Below are 20326 nucleotides of genomic sequence, written 5' to 3' on the forward strand. Positions count from 1 at the left end.
ACAGGTCCACCTGAATCCTTAAACGACTTGTTTGTCCCCATCTACTCCACATGTTATACTGACATCAAATATAGTGAAAACGGGGGTTACACTGTGGGGGAGGGACATACAAAGCAACAAAGAAATAATCTTATAAATGCATTAGAAATACATGCATGAAAGAAACGAAAACATTAAAATACATATTTAAGGGTTCATTTTCCTAGCATCACATTATCTGACCTTTTCCGCTTGACTCATACCTATACTAGATATTGCAAATAAGGGAAACCATGGGACCTATGCTTCTTTGGGCCTGGCTTACTTCACTTAATATAATTTTTTCCAAACCTTTCCATTTCCTAACAAATGGGGAAATGTCATTCTTTCTGATGGAGGCATAGAATTCCATTGTGTATATATACCACATTTTCTTGATCCATTCATCTACTGAGGGGCATCTGGGTTGGTTCCATATCTTAGCTATGGTAAATAATGCTGCAATAAACATAGTTGTGCTGGTAGCTTTAGTGTGGTCTTGTTTGTAAACATTTGGGTAAATGCCCAAAAGTGGGATTGCTGGATCATAGGGGAGATCTATGTGAAGTCTTTTGAGGAACCTCCATACTGCTTTCCAAAGTGGTTGAACAAGTTTACATTCCCACCAACAATGAAGTAGGGTTCCTTTCTGTCCACATCCCCTCCAGCATCTATTGTTATTGGAGTTCTTGATTTTTGCTGTTCTAACTGGAGTGAGGTGATATCTCAATGTTGTTTTGATTTGCATTTCTTTTATGGCTAGGGATGTTGAACATTTCTTCATGTGTCTATTGGCCATCCTTCTTTCTTCTTCAGAGAAGCTTCTCTTTAAGTCTTTCGCCCACTTATTTATTGGGCAGTTGTTTCTTTGAGGATTTGTTGTTGGGTGGTTTAATTTTTTGAGTTCCAAGTATATTTTAGATATGAGACCCTTGTCCGTTGTATGGCTAGTAAAGATCTTCTCCCAATCGGTGGGTTTTCTATTGATCTTGCCAGCTATGTCATTTGCCCTGCAGAAGCTCTGCAATCTTATGCAATCCCATTTGTCCAACCTTTCTTTGATTTGTTGTGCTTCCGGGTCTCTATTCAGAAAATTTCGACCTGAGCCAAGGAGACCTAGGGTTTCTCCTATTCCATCCTGTAATGTTTTCAGAGTGTCTGCTTTGAGTTCAAGGTCTTTGATCCATTTGGAGTTGATTCTGGTGCAGGGTGATATATAAGGATCTAGCTTTAGTTTTCTACATGTAGTTAACCAATTTTGCCAGCACCATTTACTGAAGAGGCTGTCTTTCTTCCATTCTATTGTTTTAGCTTCCTTATCGAAGATTAGGTGGCTATAGGTCTGTAGGTTCATTTCTGGGTTTTCAATTCTATTCCATTGGTCCTGAGGTCTGTTCTTATGCCAATACCAAGCTGTTTTGATTACTATGGCTTTATAGTAGAGTTTGAAATTTGGTATTGATATTCCTCCAGCAGTGTTCTTTCCGTTGAGGAGCGTTTTTGCTATTCGGGGTCTTTTATTGTTCCATATGAATTTTTGGATTGCCTCCTCTATTTCCTTGAAGAATGAGGGTGGAATTTTGATAGGTATCGCGTTGAATTTGTAGATAGCCTTGGGAAGTATTGCCATTTTCACGATGTTAATCTTGCCAATCCAGGAGCATGGGAGGTTTTGCCATTTTTTAAGTTCTGTGTTGATTTCCTTTTTCAAGATTTTAAAGTTTTCATCATAGAGGTCCTTCACTTGTTTGGTTAAGTTAATTCCTAGGTATTTTATTTTTTGTGGGGCTATTACAAATGGAGTTGCTTTCCTAATTTCAGCCACACTTTTCTCATTGTTGGCATATAGAAAAGCCGTTGATTTTTGGGGGTTAATTTTATAACCTGCTACTTTGCCAAAGTTTTGAATCAGCTTGAGTAATTTGGGAGTGGAGTCTATGGGATTCTTTAAATACAAGATCATGTCATCTGCAAAGAGGGAGAGTTTTATTTCTTCTTTCCCTATTTGGATCCCCTTTATGTCTGCATCTTGTCTTATTGCTGTAGCTAGGCATTCTAATACTAGATTGAAGAGAAGTGGAGAGAGTGGGCATCCTTGTCTTGTTCCTGAGTTAAGAGGAAATGGCTTTAGTTTTTCACCATTGAGTATAATGCTGGCTGTAGGTTTGTCATATACAGCCTTTATTGTATTGAGGAATGTTCCATGGATTCCTAATTTTTCCAGAACCTTCATCATAAAGGGGTGTTGGATCTTGTCAAATGCTTTTTCTGCATCTATTGAGATAACCATGTGGTTCTTATTCTTGCTCCTGTTGATGTGATGAATAATATTAATTGATTTGCGTATATTGAACCAGCTTTGCATCCCTGAAATGAATCCTGTTTGATCATGGTGTATGATTTTTTTGATGAATTGTTGAAGTCGATTGGCCAAAATTTTGTTGAGAAGTTTTGCATCAATGTTCATCAAAGAAATGGGTCTATAGTTCTCTTTCTTTGATGAGTCCCTGCCTGGTTTTGGGATGAGGGTTATGATGGCTTCATAGAATGTGTTCGGTAGTGAGCTTTCTCTTTCAATTTCATTGAAGAGTTGGAGGAGTATTGGTGTGAGCTCTGCTTTGAAGGCCTTGTAAAATTCCGCTGTAAAACCATCTGGTCCTGGACTTTTCTTAGCTGGGAGGTCTCTTATTGCTGTTTCTATTTCGATGCTTGATATGGGCCTGTTAAGCTGGTTTAACTCATCTTGGTTTAGTTTTGGCATGTCAATATTTGCTAGGAAAAGGTCCATTTCTGTCAAGTTCTCAAACTTATTAGCATAAAGTTTTGAGAAGTATCCCCTAATAATGTTCTGAATCTTGGTTGTTTCCGTGGTGATGTTTCCATTCTCATCTCTGAGTTTATTAATTTGGGTGTGTTCTCTCCTTTTTCTGATAAGGTTTGCTAAGGGTCTGTCAATTTTGTTAAGTTTTTCGAAGAACCAACTCTTTGTTTTGTTGATTCTTTCTATAGTTTTTTTGGATTCTAATTCATTTAATTCTGATTTAATTTTGATTATTTCTTTCCGTCTACTGGATTGGGGTTTATCTTGCTGCTCTTTTTCAAGGAGGTTTAGATGTGTCATTAAATTATTAGTTTCCGATCTCTCCAATTTGTTGATGTAGGAGCTCAGAGCTATAAACTTGCCTCTGAGTACTGCCTTTGCTGTGTCCCAGAGGAGCTGGTAATTTGTGTGTTCATTTTTGTTGAATAGCATGAACATTTGAATTTCCTTTCTAATCTCTTCCATGACCCACTCATGATTCAGCAGTGTGTTGTTCAGCCTCCATGTGATACCGGACTTTCTTTGGTGGCTTTTGGTGTTGAGTTCTAATTTTATTCCCTTGTGGTCAGAGAGAATGCAAGGTATAACTTCAATGTTTCTGAATTTAGACAAGTTTGCTTTGTGGCCTAAAATGTGGTCTATTTTAGAAAACGTCCCATGTGCTGCTGAGAAGAACGTGTATTCTGATGCTGCTGGGTGAAATGTTCGGTAAATGTCTGTTAAGTCTAGTTGATCTATGCAGCTGTTTAGATCTGCGGTTTCTCTGTTGAGTTTTTGCCGAGTTGATCTATCTAGTGGGGAGAGTGGTGTGTTAAAATCCCCAACGATTAATGTCTTTGGATCTATCTGGGATTTGAGGGAAAGTAGTGTTTCTTTGATAAATTTGGGTGCTCCATTGTTTGGCGAATAGATATTTAGAATTGTAATATCCTCCTGAAGGAGAGATCCTTTAATTAGTATGTAGCGACCTTCTTTATCTCTTCTCACGAATTTTAATTTGGAGTCTATTTTATCTGATATTAGGATTGCAACTCCCGCCTGTTTATGAGGGCCGTTTGCTTGGTAGATTTTGTTCCAGCCTTTAACCTTGAAAATATGTTTGTTTTTACGGGCAAGATGTGACTCCTGCAGGCAGCAGATAGAAGGGTCTTGTTTTTTAATCCAACTAGACAGTCTATGTCGCTTAATTGGAGAGTTCAGTCCGTTAACATTAAGAGATAGGACTGAGAGGTATTTGGGAGTTCCTGCCATGTTATCCACCTTCTTGGGGGCTGTGAAAACTGGGTTCTTCCTAAGGTTCTTGGATTCTCAGTTTGGGTGCAGTTTCTTGGCCTTTGTTGCGTTCTTGTTGGTTTTCTATGTGTAGGACATCTTTAAGAATCTTTTGTAGGGCTGGTTTGGTGGAGATGTATTGTTTCAATTTTTCTTTGCTATGGAAGGTTTTTATTTGGCCTTCAGTTATGAAGGAGAGTTTAGCTGGGTACAGTATTCTTGGTTGATAGTTGTTTGTTTTTAGGGCATGGCATACATCATTCCAGGCTCTTCTTGCTTTGATTGTCTCTGGTGAGAAATCTGAGGTAATTCTAATTGGTTTCCCTTTATAGGTGATTAACCTTTTCTCCTTGACAGCTTTAAGGATCTTTTCCTTGGTCTGGGTTGATCCTGTGTGGATTATAATGTGACGGTGGGATGTCCTATTCTGGTCTGGTCTATTTGGGGTTCTAAAAGCTTCTTGTATCTGAATAGGCCTATCTTTTTGTATGTTTGGGAAGTTCTCTGCTAGGATCCTGTTAAACAAATTTCCTAGACCATTAACTTCTGTTTCTAGGTGCTCCTCTACACCCATTATCCTTAGATTGGGCCTTCTGATGGTGTCTTCCAGGTGTTGAATAGACCTATCATATTTCTTGGACTTGTCTTGGATGGTTGTATGTTCTTTCTCTATAATATCTAGGCTGTCTTCAATCCCTGAGATTCGATCTTCTGCATGGTCTAACCTGCTGTCAAGACTCTCTACTTTGTTTTTTATCTCTTTTCCTTCTAATTGGTCAGCTTTGATGGCTTCAAGTTCTTTGTTGAAGCTCTGTTTTAGGTCTTGTATGAATTTCTTTACTTCCTTAATTTGGTGTTCAGTGTTTGTTCTCAAATCACTTAGTTGATTGGTTATGGTTTCTTTGGACTCCCATTCCTTCTGTTGGGTTCCATTCAGCCTTCCCTTTGTGGTCTCCCTGACTTCCTTCAGCTCTTTGTTAATGGATTCCATGAATGTCTTTAGTGATCTTTGTGTATTCTCTACCTGGTCTCTTAATTCGTGAATTACTCTTTGATTAGTTTCCTCCCTTCTGTGGGATTCCTGCAGTTCTCTTTGAGTGTTCTCTGCCTGCTCACGCCATTCCTCCCTTTCTCTTTGAGTATTCTCAAGTTGTTCACGCAAATCCTGTATCAGTTTTTGAGAAGCTTCCTCACGCTTATGATGTTCCTGTATAAACTTCTGGGATGCCTCCTCTCTCTCCCTATCACGCTCATACAGAGTCCTTTGTACATTGTCAAACTTCTCATTTATCATGTTTGCTATTAGTGTTTGTAGAGCTATTTGGGAACTCTCCTCTGGATTATTCTTTATCTGTTCTAATCCCTGATTATCAAGGTTGGGAATTGAGATACCCGAATTTGCCATTTTTCTTGTGTTTTTCCGGCTTACTCGGCCCATTTGAGATACAGATTGCACCAGTTTTGTGCTAGAACACTATCTTAAGGCAACCATCAACCAAAGTTTGCATTTGTACAGTCAATAGTCTACAGATACAATCTAGTTCAACAGATACATCTATTCAACATCAAATGACTATATGTTAAAGGACTTCGAACCGCAGAAAAGAATTTGGAAAACCAGAAATTATTAGGATTAGGGAGAGATGTGGGTAAAAAATAGGAATAGATTGGTGTGGGGAGGCACAGGGAGAGTTAACTATGTCCTAATCACAGTGCAGGAAATGGGTTGGGTAGGATGCAAGTAGAGAGAGAGAGAAAAAGAAGAGACGGAAAGGGGAATAAAGAGAGACCAGAAAAAGAATAGAAACGTAAAAATTAATGTTATTATAGAGGTTAAAAGACCGTCTATTTAGAGAGGAATGTGAATATGTTCAGAGAAGGGGAGGGACATAGAGGAGATGTGGAAAGCTTTAAGGATGGGAAAGGGAGAAGAAAATATCAGAAGTTCAGTAGAGCTAGATAAAAAACAAAAAGATAATTAAGAATGAAAGAAAAAGAGAAAGAAGACAAGAAAAGAAAGGAAAACTCTCATTCACGTATTCCTAAAATAAAAATTATAAGATGAGAAAAAAAAATTACTGGAAAACAATTATTTTTTCAGAAGAGGCAAAAATAAAAGATTAATAAAAGTTTTAGAAGGGAAAAAATTTATATATATATATATATATATAAGGTAACAAAAAACAAAAAACAAGCAAAAAAAAGAAAAGAAGAAGAAGAAAAAAAAAAAAAAAAAAAAAGAAAAAAAGAAAAAAAAGTCTTTTGATTTTTTTTTTTTTGGGGGGGGGAGGAGTGGGAGGAATCCTGTATCTCCCTTTTGTCTGCGACCAGTCTCTTGTTGTAGTCTCTGGTCAGCTTGAGGTCCTGTGGCTTGATTGGTTTCTTAAGTCGGTTGGTTGGAAGAGGCAGAAAAATGCTCTGCTTTACCCAAGATTTTGAGATCCCCCTCCCAGGTTAGTTTTCTGGGAGGGTGGTCTGCTTTGAGAGTCACAAAAGAGGGGGATGTGGTTATGAGGCTAGGTTCTGGGTAGGGTTGAGGCCTTTCAACAAACAGTAGCTTTTCCCTGGGGCTATTTTGTGATAGAGCTCACAGCGCCCAGCCTGGAGCCATTCTCAGGGTTTCTGTTTTTCAATTGATTGTGGTGGCTGCTAGAGGGAGGGGCAGCCTCTGGCTCTGGTTACCCAGTGACGCTAGGCACTCCGATGGCTGGCGCCTGAGCTGGGTGACTTTTCCCTGGATGGAGCTGAGTCTGGCAGGTCACTTCGGCGTTAAGTTCTTGTGACCTGCTAAATGACTCGTTTTATTCCAAGGCCTGAGCTGGAGCTAGCAGCAACTCCGAGCTTTGTCGGTATCCAAGATGGAGATCACCGGTGCTGGGGGGGGAGGGGTGGCCTTCCCTCCTCTGCTCCCTGAGGAGTGAGGATGTCGGGCTTGTACTCACGCCGAGTCTTGGATCCTGGGTCGTCTCTGGTCTGCAAACAGCAGGATGAAGATGTTCGCTCCTTGTCGGTTCTTGTTGGTGTTGAGTAGAATCCGCTCGTCCGCTGCGTCTGGCTCCTTCGTCCCCGACTCTCTGTGTCTCAGGTATGACTCCCGCGGCGGTGGTCGCCGCCGCGACCCCGCCGCCGGAGCGGCAGCTGGTGCGTTTCCTTGTCTTCCCCTCTCTTGTCTAACTCTCTGTCCTGTGATGGTACACTTGGTGTGATTCTCTGGCTTAGGACTGTTCACTGGAACTCTAAACCTACTTTCTATGCGAGAGCTTGTTCAGATTCCAGCTTCTCCTCCGCCATCTTCCCGGAACCTCAAAGTCTTTCTTTTCTGACTCTTGGGTCTTATCCTGAGGAGAACATGTATTTAGTGTAGATTTAGGCTCAGTTAATTTTTCTGGAGATTAGATACATTATGAAGATCACATTTGTTGTGATTGCTCCCTTTTTGTTTGTTTATTGATTGTGAGATAGGTCTCTTCTCTGTAGCCCAAGCTAGTCTTTGAACTCATGATCTTCCTGCCTTAGCCTTCTAGTGCCCCCTTACCTGTCTGCCTGATAGCTGTGATGAGTTGCACTAGCTCTTCAAATTATTTTCAATGAGAGGGTATATTTCATATTCCTGTCAGCTCTCATCAATATGTCTTCTATATCAATGAGTAGAGAAAGACAAAGACTGGATTTTCTCCCTCTGAATATGTTTGGATTAGCTGGCATCATCATAGGCCACATTGACTTGGTACTTTAAAGATGCTTCTTTCCAATAGGTGTTATTTAGTGTAGTTAACTGAACTTAGGAGTAGTTTTGATGAAAGTTAGATTTATGTTCAAAAGTTATGTTTGACTTATGAGTTTCTGAAAGTAAAGTGTTTGAAATAATTCTAGATTTTCATAAATACTGCAAAGATAGTACTACATTCCCATGGACACCTCATTCAGTTTCTCCTAGTGTTAATTTCTCATGTAGCCTTGGTATATTTATCACAACTCAAGAACCAACACTGCTACATTACTTTCAGCTAAACCCAGGAATTTTTTTCAGATTTTACTAGTTTTCCTACTGCAGATTCTCTCCAAGAGCTATGTCCAACTTTACCTAACTATTTTTCTATCTAAGCAGCCATTCTTTCAAATGCCAGCTTGTAGCAAATTGTTTAAAAGGGAAAAAAAAATCTAGTAAGAGTTTCTGTTATTGATCAATGGGAGCTACTTACTGTGTTAGCCTCCTATAATTTAAAGCAGTTTGTGGTCATCCCCTAATCCCAGAGAGAGGATTATAATGGTGAGAGTTTTGTGTGTCCTTGATTGTTAAAGAACGTGTTTTTTGTTTTTTGTTTTCTTGTCGGTCGTGGGGCCTGAACTCTGGGCCTGGACACTGTCCCTCAGCTTTTAAGCTCAAGGTCAGCACTCTACCACTTGAGCCACAGTGCCACTTCCAGCTTTCTCTGTGTATGTGGTGCTGAGGAATCAAACCCAGGGCCTCATGCATGCAAGGCAAGCACTCTACCACTGAGCCACCTTCCCAAGAATGTGTTTTATATGAGGACACCTGATCAATTTTCTAAGGAACCTTCTGCATTGCTCTAGTGGAAGCAGAGGCTTGTCCTTTTATGTCCATGCCGGGTAACACCTATACAGCAAAGTTGCAAGAATGTGAGTGGTCTGGTCCCATTGCCCAATCCAGTTGACTAGATCTTTTTCCCAGTGATGGCAGAGGCACAAGTGAGCTGGTCAGGAGATGAGGCCTTAAGTTACCTCCTCTAAGGAAATGTCAATAAGGTTTTGGTTTTTCAGATTAGTACTGGTCTCATCCTAGAGGTAGGATATTCTGTTAATGGCGGTGTAGCCTTTGTAACTGAAACGTTAATACATATCGCAGAATCAGCTTGATGATAGGCCTTAGCTCTCTGGCTAGTTGTTTGTTCCAACATACTCATCCCCCTACCTAACATTTGTTTATGACCCTTTTCAAACATTTAGCAGCATTTACACACTTGATCGTGAGCTCATATACTGCTAGCCAAGGCCTTACTGTTATGCTTGCTCTGTTACATAGGTAAGCTTCTATTGATCTATCCTTCCACCTCCCACTTTCTGAACTTTTTTGGGCATTTCAAAATAAGTACCGACATCAGGAAACTTCTTCCCATTACTTCAGTACTATTATAGTTATTATTGGGAAAGCAGAGAGAGTAAGAATTTTATATTCTTAAACATTAGAAAACTCTTGTTCTCCCCCCAAATTACTGATGATTTCAGAATTGATATTATGTCAGTAAAGAGTAGATCCTCTTTTTATATTTTTATTTTGTTTTTCAAGTGTTGCTCTAGGACACAGTTCACAAAAGCACACCTTGACGCAAAAGTAATTTGAGTATTTCTCTAGGGCCAGAATTCCAGCTCTGAGTGAAAAGTAAAACCTATCATATGGTGTTTTTGTTAAATTCACTTACCTTCATGTACTTTTAAATACAGCGAATTATTATTCAAAATAATAATTAAATGGTAGACTTTTACTGACTCGACATTAATTGCCCTCTAACTTTGGATCAGCAAAAGTAAGTTGGTTTCAGGCTTAAAATCTCAAGTAGTTTATGCTTTTTGTCTTTATCTCAGTGGTTCTCCAAATGCATATGGGCTACCCCAGGGAACTTGTTAAAGATACTGGTCTTCTCTGTGTCCATGAAATTTTGAATCAGAACAGGTAGGACCCAGGAGTCAATAGCACATTCCCTAGATGATTTCCACTACAGATAAGCAAAAGCAGTTGGCATCTGTGTTGGGAATCTCTGATGCTTTAAGATGTCCTGAAAATTATTGTCTCTGAGAATTGGGATGTCACATAACAACAGTGACCACATATTTAATTTTGGATTCCTTGAGTGTTGTAACAGTGGTTCTCTTAACAGATCTCCGTGAATGCCAGCAGTATCCCCAAGCAAATACAGTCCCTCTCTGTGCACGACTCTCAGGTATATTCTGCCAGTCATTTCAATTTGACATACTTTGTGGAAAGAACTTTAGAACACCTGAGTATTTGAGACTGGTAGGCAATTTCAAGGTAGTGCTTCCATATCGGGATTGTAAAGTCTTTCTTATGAGGAAGAGTACTGTTACTATTGGCTATCTTTTGCAGGATGTCCAATCCTTAAATGATAAGTTCAAGAGCAAGACTACCAGAACTATTCTTAAATGGCTGGTTCTCTGGGAAATAAGCAACGAATATGACTCACAAATCTTTTATATTTCCACCACAACATATTGTGGTTAATTGATGCTTTACTTTTTGCTCCTGGTTGGATTCTTATAACCACCTTTCATAGTTCTTTTATCACTGAATTTTATGAGCCCATTCATCTCTACAACTTGCCTTGTAAAAATTATAGGCAGTGTCTTGTGAAATATCTTTAATGCATAATTATAAAAGGTATAGAATACAACACCATGAGTCATGGTGGGCATTGAAGGATGCTCAGTAACCCAGCAGAAGAACCGTGGACAGAGAGGCACAGTGCAGGCCCACATATTAGTTATGTAATTCATAAACATATCAAAGTGATTATGCCTTAAAACATCATTAGCCTTACACTTTATTCTAAATATATGCATTCCATTTCAATTTATTTCTATTTTACCTGATCTGTGTTTTATGAAATAGCTATATATTGGGGAGATGGTTAGAGGGAGGAGTTTCATGGTTACTAGAAGTCTATTTGAGGTCTAATATCTAGTCCTTGGCTTTTATTTTATAGCTGAGGTCGCAAAGGCTTGCAGAGATTAGTTTGCAGCCCACTTCATTATATTACTTCCACAACAACCTTTGGGAATGTGTTATCCCTATTTCATAAATGGGAAAATAGGTTCAGAGAACGATTTGTCCATGGTTGCATAAATTGTCAGCACTGGGTCTTGACCTGAAATCGTGTTTTCTTTTTCACACTCTCTATAAGCAGTGCTACTCCTGTGGATGGCTTTGTGGAGAGTGGATATTGAGTCATTCACCATTGATAATCTGTATTTAAGGAAATAGACCATAAGTGAGAAAGATAAAGATTCCTTACTTTGCCATCTTAAAGCTTATGGCCCACACTTAGTATATCACCAAGGCCGGGTGGATGACAGTCTCTTTTATGCATTAGATGGTACCAATGTAAATGGCTGCCACTCCTTTAGACCAGCTATTGTAAAATTAGTTATTCATAGAATCCATGCTGAGACTGAGGCTATGTAGGAAACATTCATACTAAAAAGTATGGCGGGAATTTGGTATCATTGTATTTCTCATGGGAAAGTGTTGTGAGAAGAAATATGGCCTGTAGGCATTAAGCCATAGTTTTTAAATGTTCAGAAGAGAAGAACTATATAAATTGACAGATATTGTGATTTTTATTCATTCCTTTCCCAATGAAGTTTACAACACTGTTTGCTGCTTTGTTTTCAAAGGGCCAACCCAATGCTAGTGAAGACTACAGAGAAGCCTCTTGTGCCGTGAACCTTGTTTTAAGATTAAGGTAAATAATACTGCTCTTCACTTTTTTAAAAATCATTTTTCCTACACTGTGGTATTCTGATCTCTCTCTCATCAACTTTTCATATTAGCATAGAATAAAATTTTTATCTTATTTGATTTCTCCCAAACAACCAGTGCATACCACATACCAAGAACTATATACAGTCTTAATTGCTTTCTGAAGAATATGAAAGAAACATACAGATGAGTGTCTGAAGGCTCAATGTACCTGTCATTAAAGTTTTCCTGCTTTTCTTTCTTATGTTTTCTTTAAACAATGTTAAGATCACAGTAAGAGATTTTTAATGAGTTTCTTTCACACTTCAGCAGTCAGTCTCCGACAGAAATAAACCATGCTTATACTACAAGTTGCCTGTTCGGAACATTTTTCAGTGGCAGGTTTGATCAGCCACTGTGGAGAAATGACAGATATATTTTGAAAGAACTTTCACTCTTGAAGGAAATGGATACAAATATGGTACCTGACAGTTGATAACTTAGCGAATGAAGGCTGATTCTATTTTAAACTTTTTTAAAAAAACTTTAAAATTCTATCTTTGCAGGTTCTTCTTTGTTAACATATGTTACATTTGAGTTGTTTATTAGATAACAAGGAGATGTTAAGTAAACATTTGGATGCATGGTTTTCTATCTGGGCTAGAAATGTAAATTTGAGAACTGTTGATGCATAGGCTATTTTAGGCTATGAAATGAGATGAATCACCTAAATAGATGAAGGTAGAACAAAGGAGAGGGTTGGTACCCTCTCGTAGGTGGTACACAGATAGCTAAGAATCCACAGACTGAAAGGAGATGCTGGTGAGAGCATTTATCCTGTGAACCTGATGGAACAAGTGTTTCCAGGAGAGTTAAAAGCTACATCAACTGCTGCTAATAGACCACATACAATGAGAACTAAGAATTGACCATTGTATTTGGCCAAATGGAATATATCCTTGACTTTGGCAAGAGCTGCTTCAGTGGAGCGATGGGAACAAAATCCTGATCAAACTGAGTTCAAGACATAATGGCAAGAGAAAAATAGAGTGACAGGATATAGCTAACTTGTATTATCCCAGAAAGCTCTTGCTGGAAATTCTTGACACAAGTGATCAAAAAATGGATGAGAGAAACTCAGTGAGAATATGGAGTTAAAGCAGATTTTAAGTAATTGGGAAAAATCCAGTAGAGAAGGAAAAATTGTATGAAAGAGACAATATTACAAGATTGATGCCCCTAAATCATTGAGCAGGTATGTCATCCAGACATCTATGTGGCTAGACTTAGGAGAATGGAAAGTTCAGGGGTTGGGCAGTGCAGCAAACAATGAAAACAAGAGGAACTAGAGGAAGGTTAGAGGTGTCAGAGATTGGTGGATTCTAATAGTTTATATTTTCTCATTAAGTTAAAGAATGTTGTCATTTAAACATGAACAAGGGAAAGAAGGCACTTAAGGTTTGAGGAAAGAGGAAAATAATTGTGTAGTAGAGTGGGAGGGTATATTTACCAGGGGGATGTGGTAAAATTAACAGATACACTAGGAATTCCTTGAGCTTCATGATGATGAACTCTAAGTGCTTTTGCAATGGGTGTTGTCCCAGTGCTCCAGATGTAGGTGTATTGTGTGATTATAATTAAAACAGAAAATATAATAGTTCAAAGTTGTAGCATTGTAGAGTTGGCATGGAGATCTCATCTGTGCAGGGTGCAGTCCCTAGCTCTCTTCTCTCAACATCACTATCCTCTCAGAGGTACAGCTTCCTTCTCCTAGAACTTGTCTAGCCTCAACCTCTCTTGACAACCAGAAGCCTGCACTTCAGCATTGGCTTTGTCCCTACAATTTCTTTACTTACATCTTTCTACTTGAAATTTACTCTGGATCATTTGCTCACCTCTTGAGCCAGTCTATGTGGCAGGAAGCTGGAAGAGTTTGAACAAAAGTACATGCTCTTTTCTGTAATGTTTTCATTCTGCTCCATCACAATACTTAAATTCTGACTTATCTACATCTACATGCATACACAGATACACATAGATGTGCACCCAGACAGAAGTAAATGTGTGTGTACATCTGCAAACATATCCATACGTGCCCTCATCAGTGAATCACTGGTCTACACTGTGTGTGGATAACAGTGAGCGTGCTTGCCTTTCTTGCCTCCTGAAGCTATTTGTGTGTGATGTTTACTTTTGTTGTATTCTAAGAACTAGTAAATAAGAAACTGGTTCAACCAGCCTTTCATCAGTCCTTAACTAGTTCTGTGTGGGTGGCTGCCTGCCTTTTCCCCTTGGAAAGGTCATTCTGACTTTCAAAAAAACTATAACATTTACAGACCTACCTGCTAGGCGCATGGCTTCCTTCCTCATTGTTACCTACCTGCCTTCTCCTGTTCACCTGTACCTCTTGTACCTCCCTTTATTCTGTGAGTACAAAACTAGGAAATATTTAATTTCCCAAATAAATTGTGACTCTAGGTAATATTTGTCTCCTTTATTCACTTCTGCTGATCATAGACAAAAGACTAAGGAGTCAAAAATATATTACTGCCTTTAAAACTAACTTCTTGCATGTAAAATTAGGAATATGGATTTAAAATGTAAGGTCAGTGTCAAGTACTATGCATAGTTAAAATGTAAATTTCTTTTTTTTTCTTCATGCACTTTGCAAATGCTCTCTTGTCTATTGTGTACACAGTAATGTCATCTGATGATAAAAATAGAACATCATAAAGTAAGGTACAGAAAAAGGAAATACTCTTAAATGCAGGCAGAAAATACCAACTGGACCACCTTCTGATTTATATACTGTCAGGAAACAGTAATACGCATTTTGGCTTGAGTGAAAAATTGTACATATATTTTATCATTAGTTTATTTTTTCATTTAAAAATACCTATTTCACAAAAAAACATCTGATTTTTAGAATCATATCATTGATTAGGAAAAATGATAGAACTAGCAATTCAATTGTAAATTCCAGATGGCCACCTGTGGGTGGCTCATACCTATAACTCTAGCTACTCAGGAGTCTGAGATCTGAGGATCATGGTTCAAAGCCAGCCTGGGCAGGAAAGTCTGTGAGACTCATCTTCAATAAACCACTAGAAACCAGAAATGGCACTGTGGCTTAAGCAGTAGAGCACTTACCTTGAGCACAGGGACAGAGCCCAAGCCCAGAGGTCAAGCCACATGACCAACAAAGAAAAGGGAAAAAAAAGTAAATTTCTTTGTGTTCAACGCTGTCTACACTTGGGAAGCTCAACTGTATGGATGCTGTTTACATCTTTGCTGAAGGAATGTCGTATCAGCTTGCTTATAGCAAATGTGCCTTGTTAATATGTTAGCTGTACCCTAAGACATCAAGAGACCATTTAAAGGCCTCAGATCAACCTCATGACTTTCTTTCTATAGAGAAAAGTGGTCTCTAGAATATTCTAGAATATTTCCCTCTTTTCTGTTTCATCTTTTTTTTTCTCAAAACTAAGATTTGAACTCAGAGCCTCATGTGTGCTAGGCAGGGGCTATACCACCTGAGTTATACCTCATTCCTTTTTTGGTTTAGTTGTTTTTCAGATAGAATATTGAATTTCTTCTCACAATGGCTCCAGACTTTGATCCTCCTACTTTTAACCTGCCATGTAGCTAGGACTACAGCATATGCTTAGTGATTGAAACACTTTCTCATGGATGTTTTATCCTGCCATCTTTGAACCACAGTCCTCCCAGTCTCTACCTCCTGAAAAGCTAGGATTTTAGGTTTGAGTCATTGGGACTTGTCTTATTATTTTAATTTCTTTAGGAAAAGGGGCATTGTAAAGATCAGACAGATAATTTTGGTTTCAGAAAGAAAGCTAAATCTGTGAGAAACAATGTCGATGACTGTTTTAGTATTAGTGTGCCTGAATTCTTACTCTACCTTATCATTATTCAGGAGTTAGGCTTCTTCAACTACTTTTGAGCCTGGAAAATAGGCATAATTGCATAATTTGTACCAGTTAATTGGCTGGCTGAGAGGCTTAGTAATTTTTCCCCCAAAGGTTAAATAGTGTAGACATAGTGTTGAGTTGGGCAGTGCTTTTTAGTATATGTGCTCCCATCCCTCCTAAACAAACCACTTATTTACTGCTTTCTTTGTGCAAGGTTTTATTGGAAGTCCAAAGGTGAATAAGACAAGGTTTCTGTACTCTTTAAGAGCTTACCATGGAGGTGGAGAGATCACAGCCTTCATAAATGACTCTACTACAAAGTAGAAAGTAATAAATGCAATAAGAATTGTGATAAATAGAAGCACTATGGGTAGCTAGAGGAAGGTGAGGGATTTTTGTCTATAGATTATCCTTGGTTTGCTTGTTCCCATAGAAACCACTGTTTATGGTTTTTCTTTTCCTTTTTTGGATTAATTTTATTGTCAAGGTGATGTACAGAGGGGTTACGGTTACATAAGTAAGGTAGTGAGTACATTTCTTGTCAAACTGTTATCCCCTCCCTCATTTTTCTCCCACTTTCCTACCCCCCCCCAATTTAACATATTGTCTTGTGAGTATCGCTATTACATTGGTTCTGTCCTTTGTCCTACCATTTTGTTGTTCGCCTTCCCTTTCCTAATTCAGATAAACATATATACAATACCCAGGGTACCAGAATCAAATACAGTGACAACAGGGAATAAACCATAGGGGAAAAAAAACAAAAGAAAAAAAGAAATCATAACAACCACATTTTGAGAAGAGTAATGAGTAAGGTAAATCCAGGGGCAGTGTCAGACTGTGCGCCTTGAGGAAGAGCTTGAAGTCCTACATTATTTCTGACATGACTATGTTTGCTTTTCAGTAAGGTGTTACACATTGTTATGTAGATGCCAGATTATTAGGACTGCAGTTCTCCAGTCTCAAAAATATTTGGCACTTTACTTAACTTTTTAGATGTTCTTTTTGGGTTATTTTCTTTCTTTTGAGAATTGGAGTGATTGTTGTATATCTTAGCTTTATTGTTAGTCCTGTCTGCCCAAAGGACTGAGTGCCTACTGTCTACCATGGACCAGATACTATGATAAGCATCTTATAACCTTCATCTTATTTAATTATCATATACCACCATAAAATTGGCACTGTCACTGACATGCCCAAGTGAGTGGTTTAAGGTTCCAATTCATGTAGCAAGTTATCCCAACACTACAAAGCTCTTAAGAAGCAGATATAGGTCTCCTTGAAAACAGCCAGAAATGTGAATACTTTTTAAGATTTTGCATGTACCTGTCTTATCATTTAACATTTTACATTCATATTGTTTTGACAATGTTTCCTGACAAACTCATCATTCAATATTTTGACAGGAATATCTGAAAATATTTTTCTTGGAGGAGAATTTAAAGATGATGATAGAAATAACTACCAGCAATTGCTTTACTTTATCATTTTAAAAGCATTGTCACATCCCTTGGTTGACTTAATTTTTCCTTTTGTCCCAAATTTTCTGCCAATAGATGAGGAAGGAAGACCTGAGACGTTGGGTGGACTCCCTGTAGTCTTGTTAATTTGCATAGGTTGGCAGGCATCTAGGTGCTAGATGCTCATCTAGCATTTCTAGGTAGTACAGAGAGATAATATAAGTAGCTGATAGAGGGTAATGTAAAGTGTTGCCTTTTATGTATACAAAATCCATTTGCAAATAAACATGCTAAAGGAAGAGTTAGATTCAGAAAGATTTAGTAGTATAAGGAAAGCAAAATAGAAGAATTAATAACAATCCATTGTGCAATACCATTTTTATACTGGAATAAGAAGACACTAAGTACATATACTATAAACAATAGAAAAGACATAGTTGTTTAAAGGTGATTTACTTCTTTATTTTCAATTTATGTATAGTCACCATGCAGATTTAGAATGTCACAATTAATTGAGAGAAAACAAGAAATAAAATCATATTTTCATCACTGATTGTTTCCTTCTTGACATTCTTCTAGATTTTTCTTCTCATACATATTAGTTCAGACATTACTTTTAAAAAATACTATTGCATAAGCATTATATTTTGTTATAAATTATGTAGTATTTTATAGTTTACCTAGTAATATGTTTTAGATATCTTTTCTTATCAACGAATGTAAATCTGTGCATTCCTTTTTAATGGCTGTTTTATTTTTTGATTGAATGTACCAAAACTTAAATGACTAAAAACATGGGAGCAGATGTAAATCAGTGGTAGAGCATTTATCTACCATGATGAGGTTCTAGGTTCCAAGTGGAACATTGGGTAAAAGTGTAATATTTGTTATTTAGAGAGTTCCCAGTCTTGATGTTACAGTATATAAAAACTTATACTATACAAATGCACATGGCAGTTTTTCAGGGATAGCAGAAGATGTCAAAAATATTATAGCTGCGTTCTTATAGTAGGATTTTACTTAAGGGGCCCTGCACTGAATAGTTGCTAAAATGAACAATTGCTCACCAGTAAGAGAACCAAAAGTAGGGGTTCTTTTTTAATTAGGTCCTTTGGGTTCTTCCTTCTAATGCATATGTTTTAAATAATCATCCTTTATCTGTTTGCTGTGAGCACCTTAGATTTAGAGGAAGTGACATATGAGCACATGGCAATTGGGGATGGTGAGAGGTTGACGTTGTGTTCTTAGGATCCTTTGTAATGCCCAGAATGATTCTTATGCAAGGTACCTTCCACAAATTTATTATCAAGATGTCTTATGGAACTTTTTTTTCTTGACAGCTCTTTTCTTTTTGACATTGTAGTAGAAATGTATACATTAATATGTCTTTGCAAGATTTCATCTGTAAAAATTCACAGGCAAATTATTACTTTATAACTTCTATATTTTGTTCTGCCTTTCAAACAAACTCCAGGCTGCTGCATGAGAACAGTGTCCGCAGGACACAGAACCTTCTCTGCCCTTCATGTACATGTAGCCTGCATTACTTCTCCAGGCCCATTTTTAGTATCTATTGGCGTTACCTACCTCCATGTCTCGAGTCTCAGTATTCACTTTGTAAAGTGTTAATTTAGTGGGCTGGGAAGGTGGCTCAGTGGTAGAGCGCTTGCCTTGCATGCCTGAGGCCCTGGGTTTGATTCCTCAGCACCACATAAGCAAAAAGAAAAAAGCCAGAAGTGGCACTGTGGCTCAAGTGGTAGAGCGCTAGCCTTGAGCTGAAGAGCTGAGGGACAGCGCCCAGGCCCAGAGTTCAGGCCCCACGACCGGACCCAAAAAAAAAAAAAAAAGTGTTAATTTAGTAATGCTGTCTTCCCTTGTATCCATCTCTGACAGAATGTTACCTAGTAAGTTTTCCTCATTTTCCCTTTTCCCATTTAAGATCCATGAAGACAGACACCTGTCCATAGTGGAAGCTGGCATATCTCTGTGGTGCTTATTCAGGCTTGCAGCTCTCATGCAGTACTGTCAGGGGCTTCTCATCCACACTTTCAAAGAAATAGAATTCAGTGTGCAAGTTCCCATGACCCATTAGCATCCATGTCAGGAATTAAACCCTGATATCATCTGTAAGGAGGGATTGGGCTGGGAGTGGGGGGTGTCTTTTCATCTTCTTAGTGTTCTCTCATTTTAAGTTCCATTGTGCTGGGAGTGGTGGCTGGTCATGCATGCTAGAGCAATGAGCTGTTTTTGGAATGTACATATCTTTACCTCTACTCCTTTCTTTTGAGGCTTTTAGTGTCAGGACATTGATTAGCATGAATACAAAATGTCTTAAAAGTAGTGGGGTCCTTAAAAGGCTGTAGTGGTATTTGAGTCAATGTTAATTAGCTGATTTCTTATGTGGCCGCAGCCTGAAATTTTATCTCATACTGTAGTATTTTAAGTTATCCTTTCTACCACTCTGTAGAGCCTGTCTCCTTTTTCCTTTTTTATATTCCACCTTTCCTAGCTGCTGATGAGGTAACCTGCTGCTCTTTAGCATTCTGAAAATTCTCTCCAGTTTTACCCAGGAAGCTTGTCTCGTAGGACTTGTCCTCTTGATCAGAGCTGAATAATTCTAGAGACTGTTTGCAAAGTTATTTCAGCTTTCAGTTACCATATCCCTGGAGATAATGAGTGGTAAGATTTCTTCCTCCAATGCTGAGTTTTGGAAAGGTAACAAGCACATTTTAGTTTGGGGACTTTCTTTGCATTAACTCTCTTCCCCCCAGCCACCATTGGAGCCACACTTCTTGGAATACAATTTCAACTTTATTTTTGCAACCCCCAAAGTGCTAGAAAATTTTGTTCTCTCTGGCAAAATTCATAAATTGTTACCTGGATGTGTTGTGGAAAGCCTCTGCTGCTGCCTAGTGGATTTCATTGGTCAGTCTTTGTATTCATTTACCATAACAATTTACTGCAAAACCTTCTAACTTGAAACAGCACAAATTGTCTTCCAGTGCTGTGGGTCACAAGTTCAGCACAAATCTCCGTGGACTAAAATCAGGGTGTCAGCATCCCTTCTGAGAGACTCATGGGTATCAATCATCTCTTTCCTTGTCTTCTCTTAACTTTTTGAGGCTACTTTTCCCTTAGGCATAGATACCGACATCCATTTGCTGAGCTGGCAGCTTCATCTCACCCTCACCCTGCTTCCGTCATCACATCCATTTCTGTGGTCAACAGTGGAGCAATTCTCTGCTTTTCAAGATTCTTATTTAGGCCTCTAGATACCTTCTATCTCAAGGTACTTAGTCACATCTACATAAATCTCTGTTTCCATAGAAGC

The 20326-nt window shown here is 38.4% G+C and overlaps 1 protein-coding gene across 3 annotated transcripts in view; it reads left to right on the top strand.

The window, feature by feature from the left end:
* Positions 1 to 20326, top strand: part of Stk39 (serine/threonine kinase 39) — a 274272-nt gene that overhangs the window by 162473 nt on the left and 91473 nt on the right. For all 3 annotated transcript variants that reach the window (XM_070021570.1, XM_070021579.1, XM_070021587.1), the window contains exons 13-14: positions 10009 to 10071; positions 11543 to 11610. In XM_070021570.1, coding sequence (XP_069877671.1) covers positions 10009 to 10071; positions 11543 to 11610 — 131 coding nt within the window. The remainder of the gene's footprint in view (positions 1 to 10008; positions 10072 to 11542; positions 11611 to 20326) is intronic.

This window comes from Dipodomys merriami, unplaced genomic scaffold, assembly GCF_024711535.1.
Source record: "Dipodomys merriami isolate MVZ:Mamm:240054 unplaced genomic scaffold, mDipMer1.0.p SCAF_1, whole genome shotgun sequence".
In the NCBI taxonomy this organism is placed as follows: domain Eukaryota; kingdom Metazoa; phylum Chordata; class Mammalia; order Rodentia; family Heteromyidae; genus Dipodomys; species Dipodomys merriami.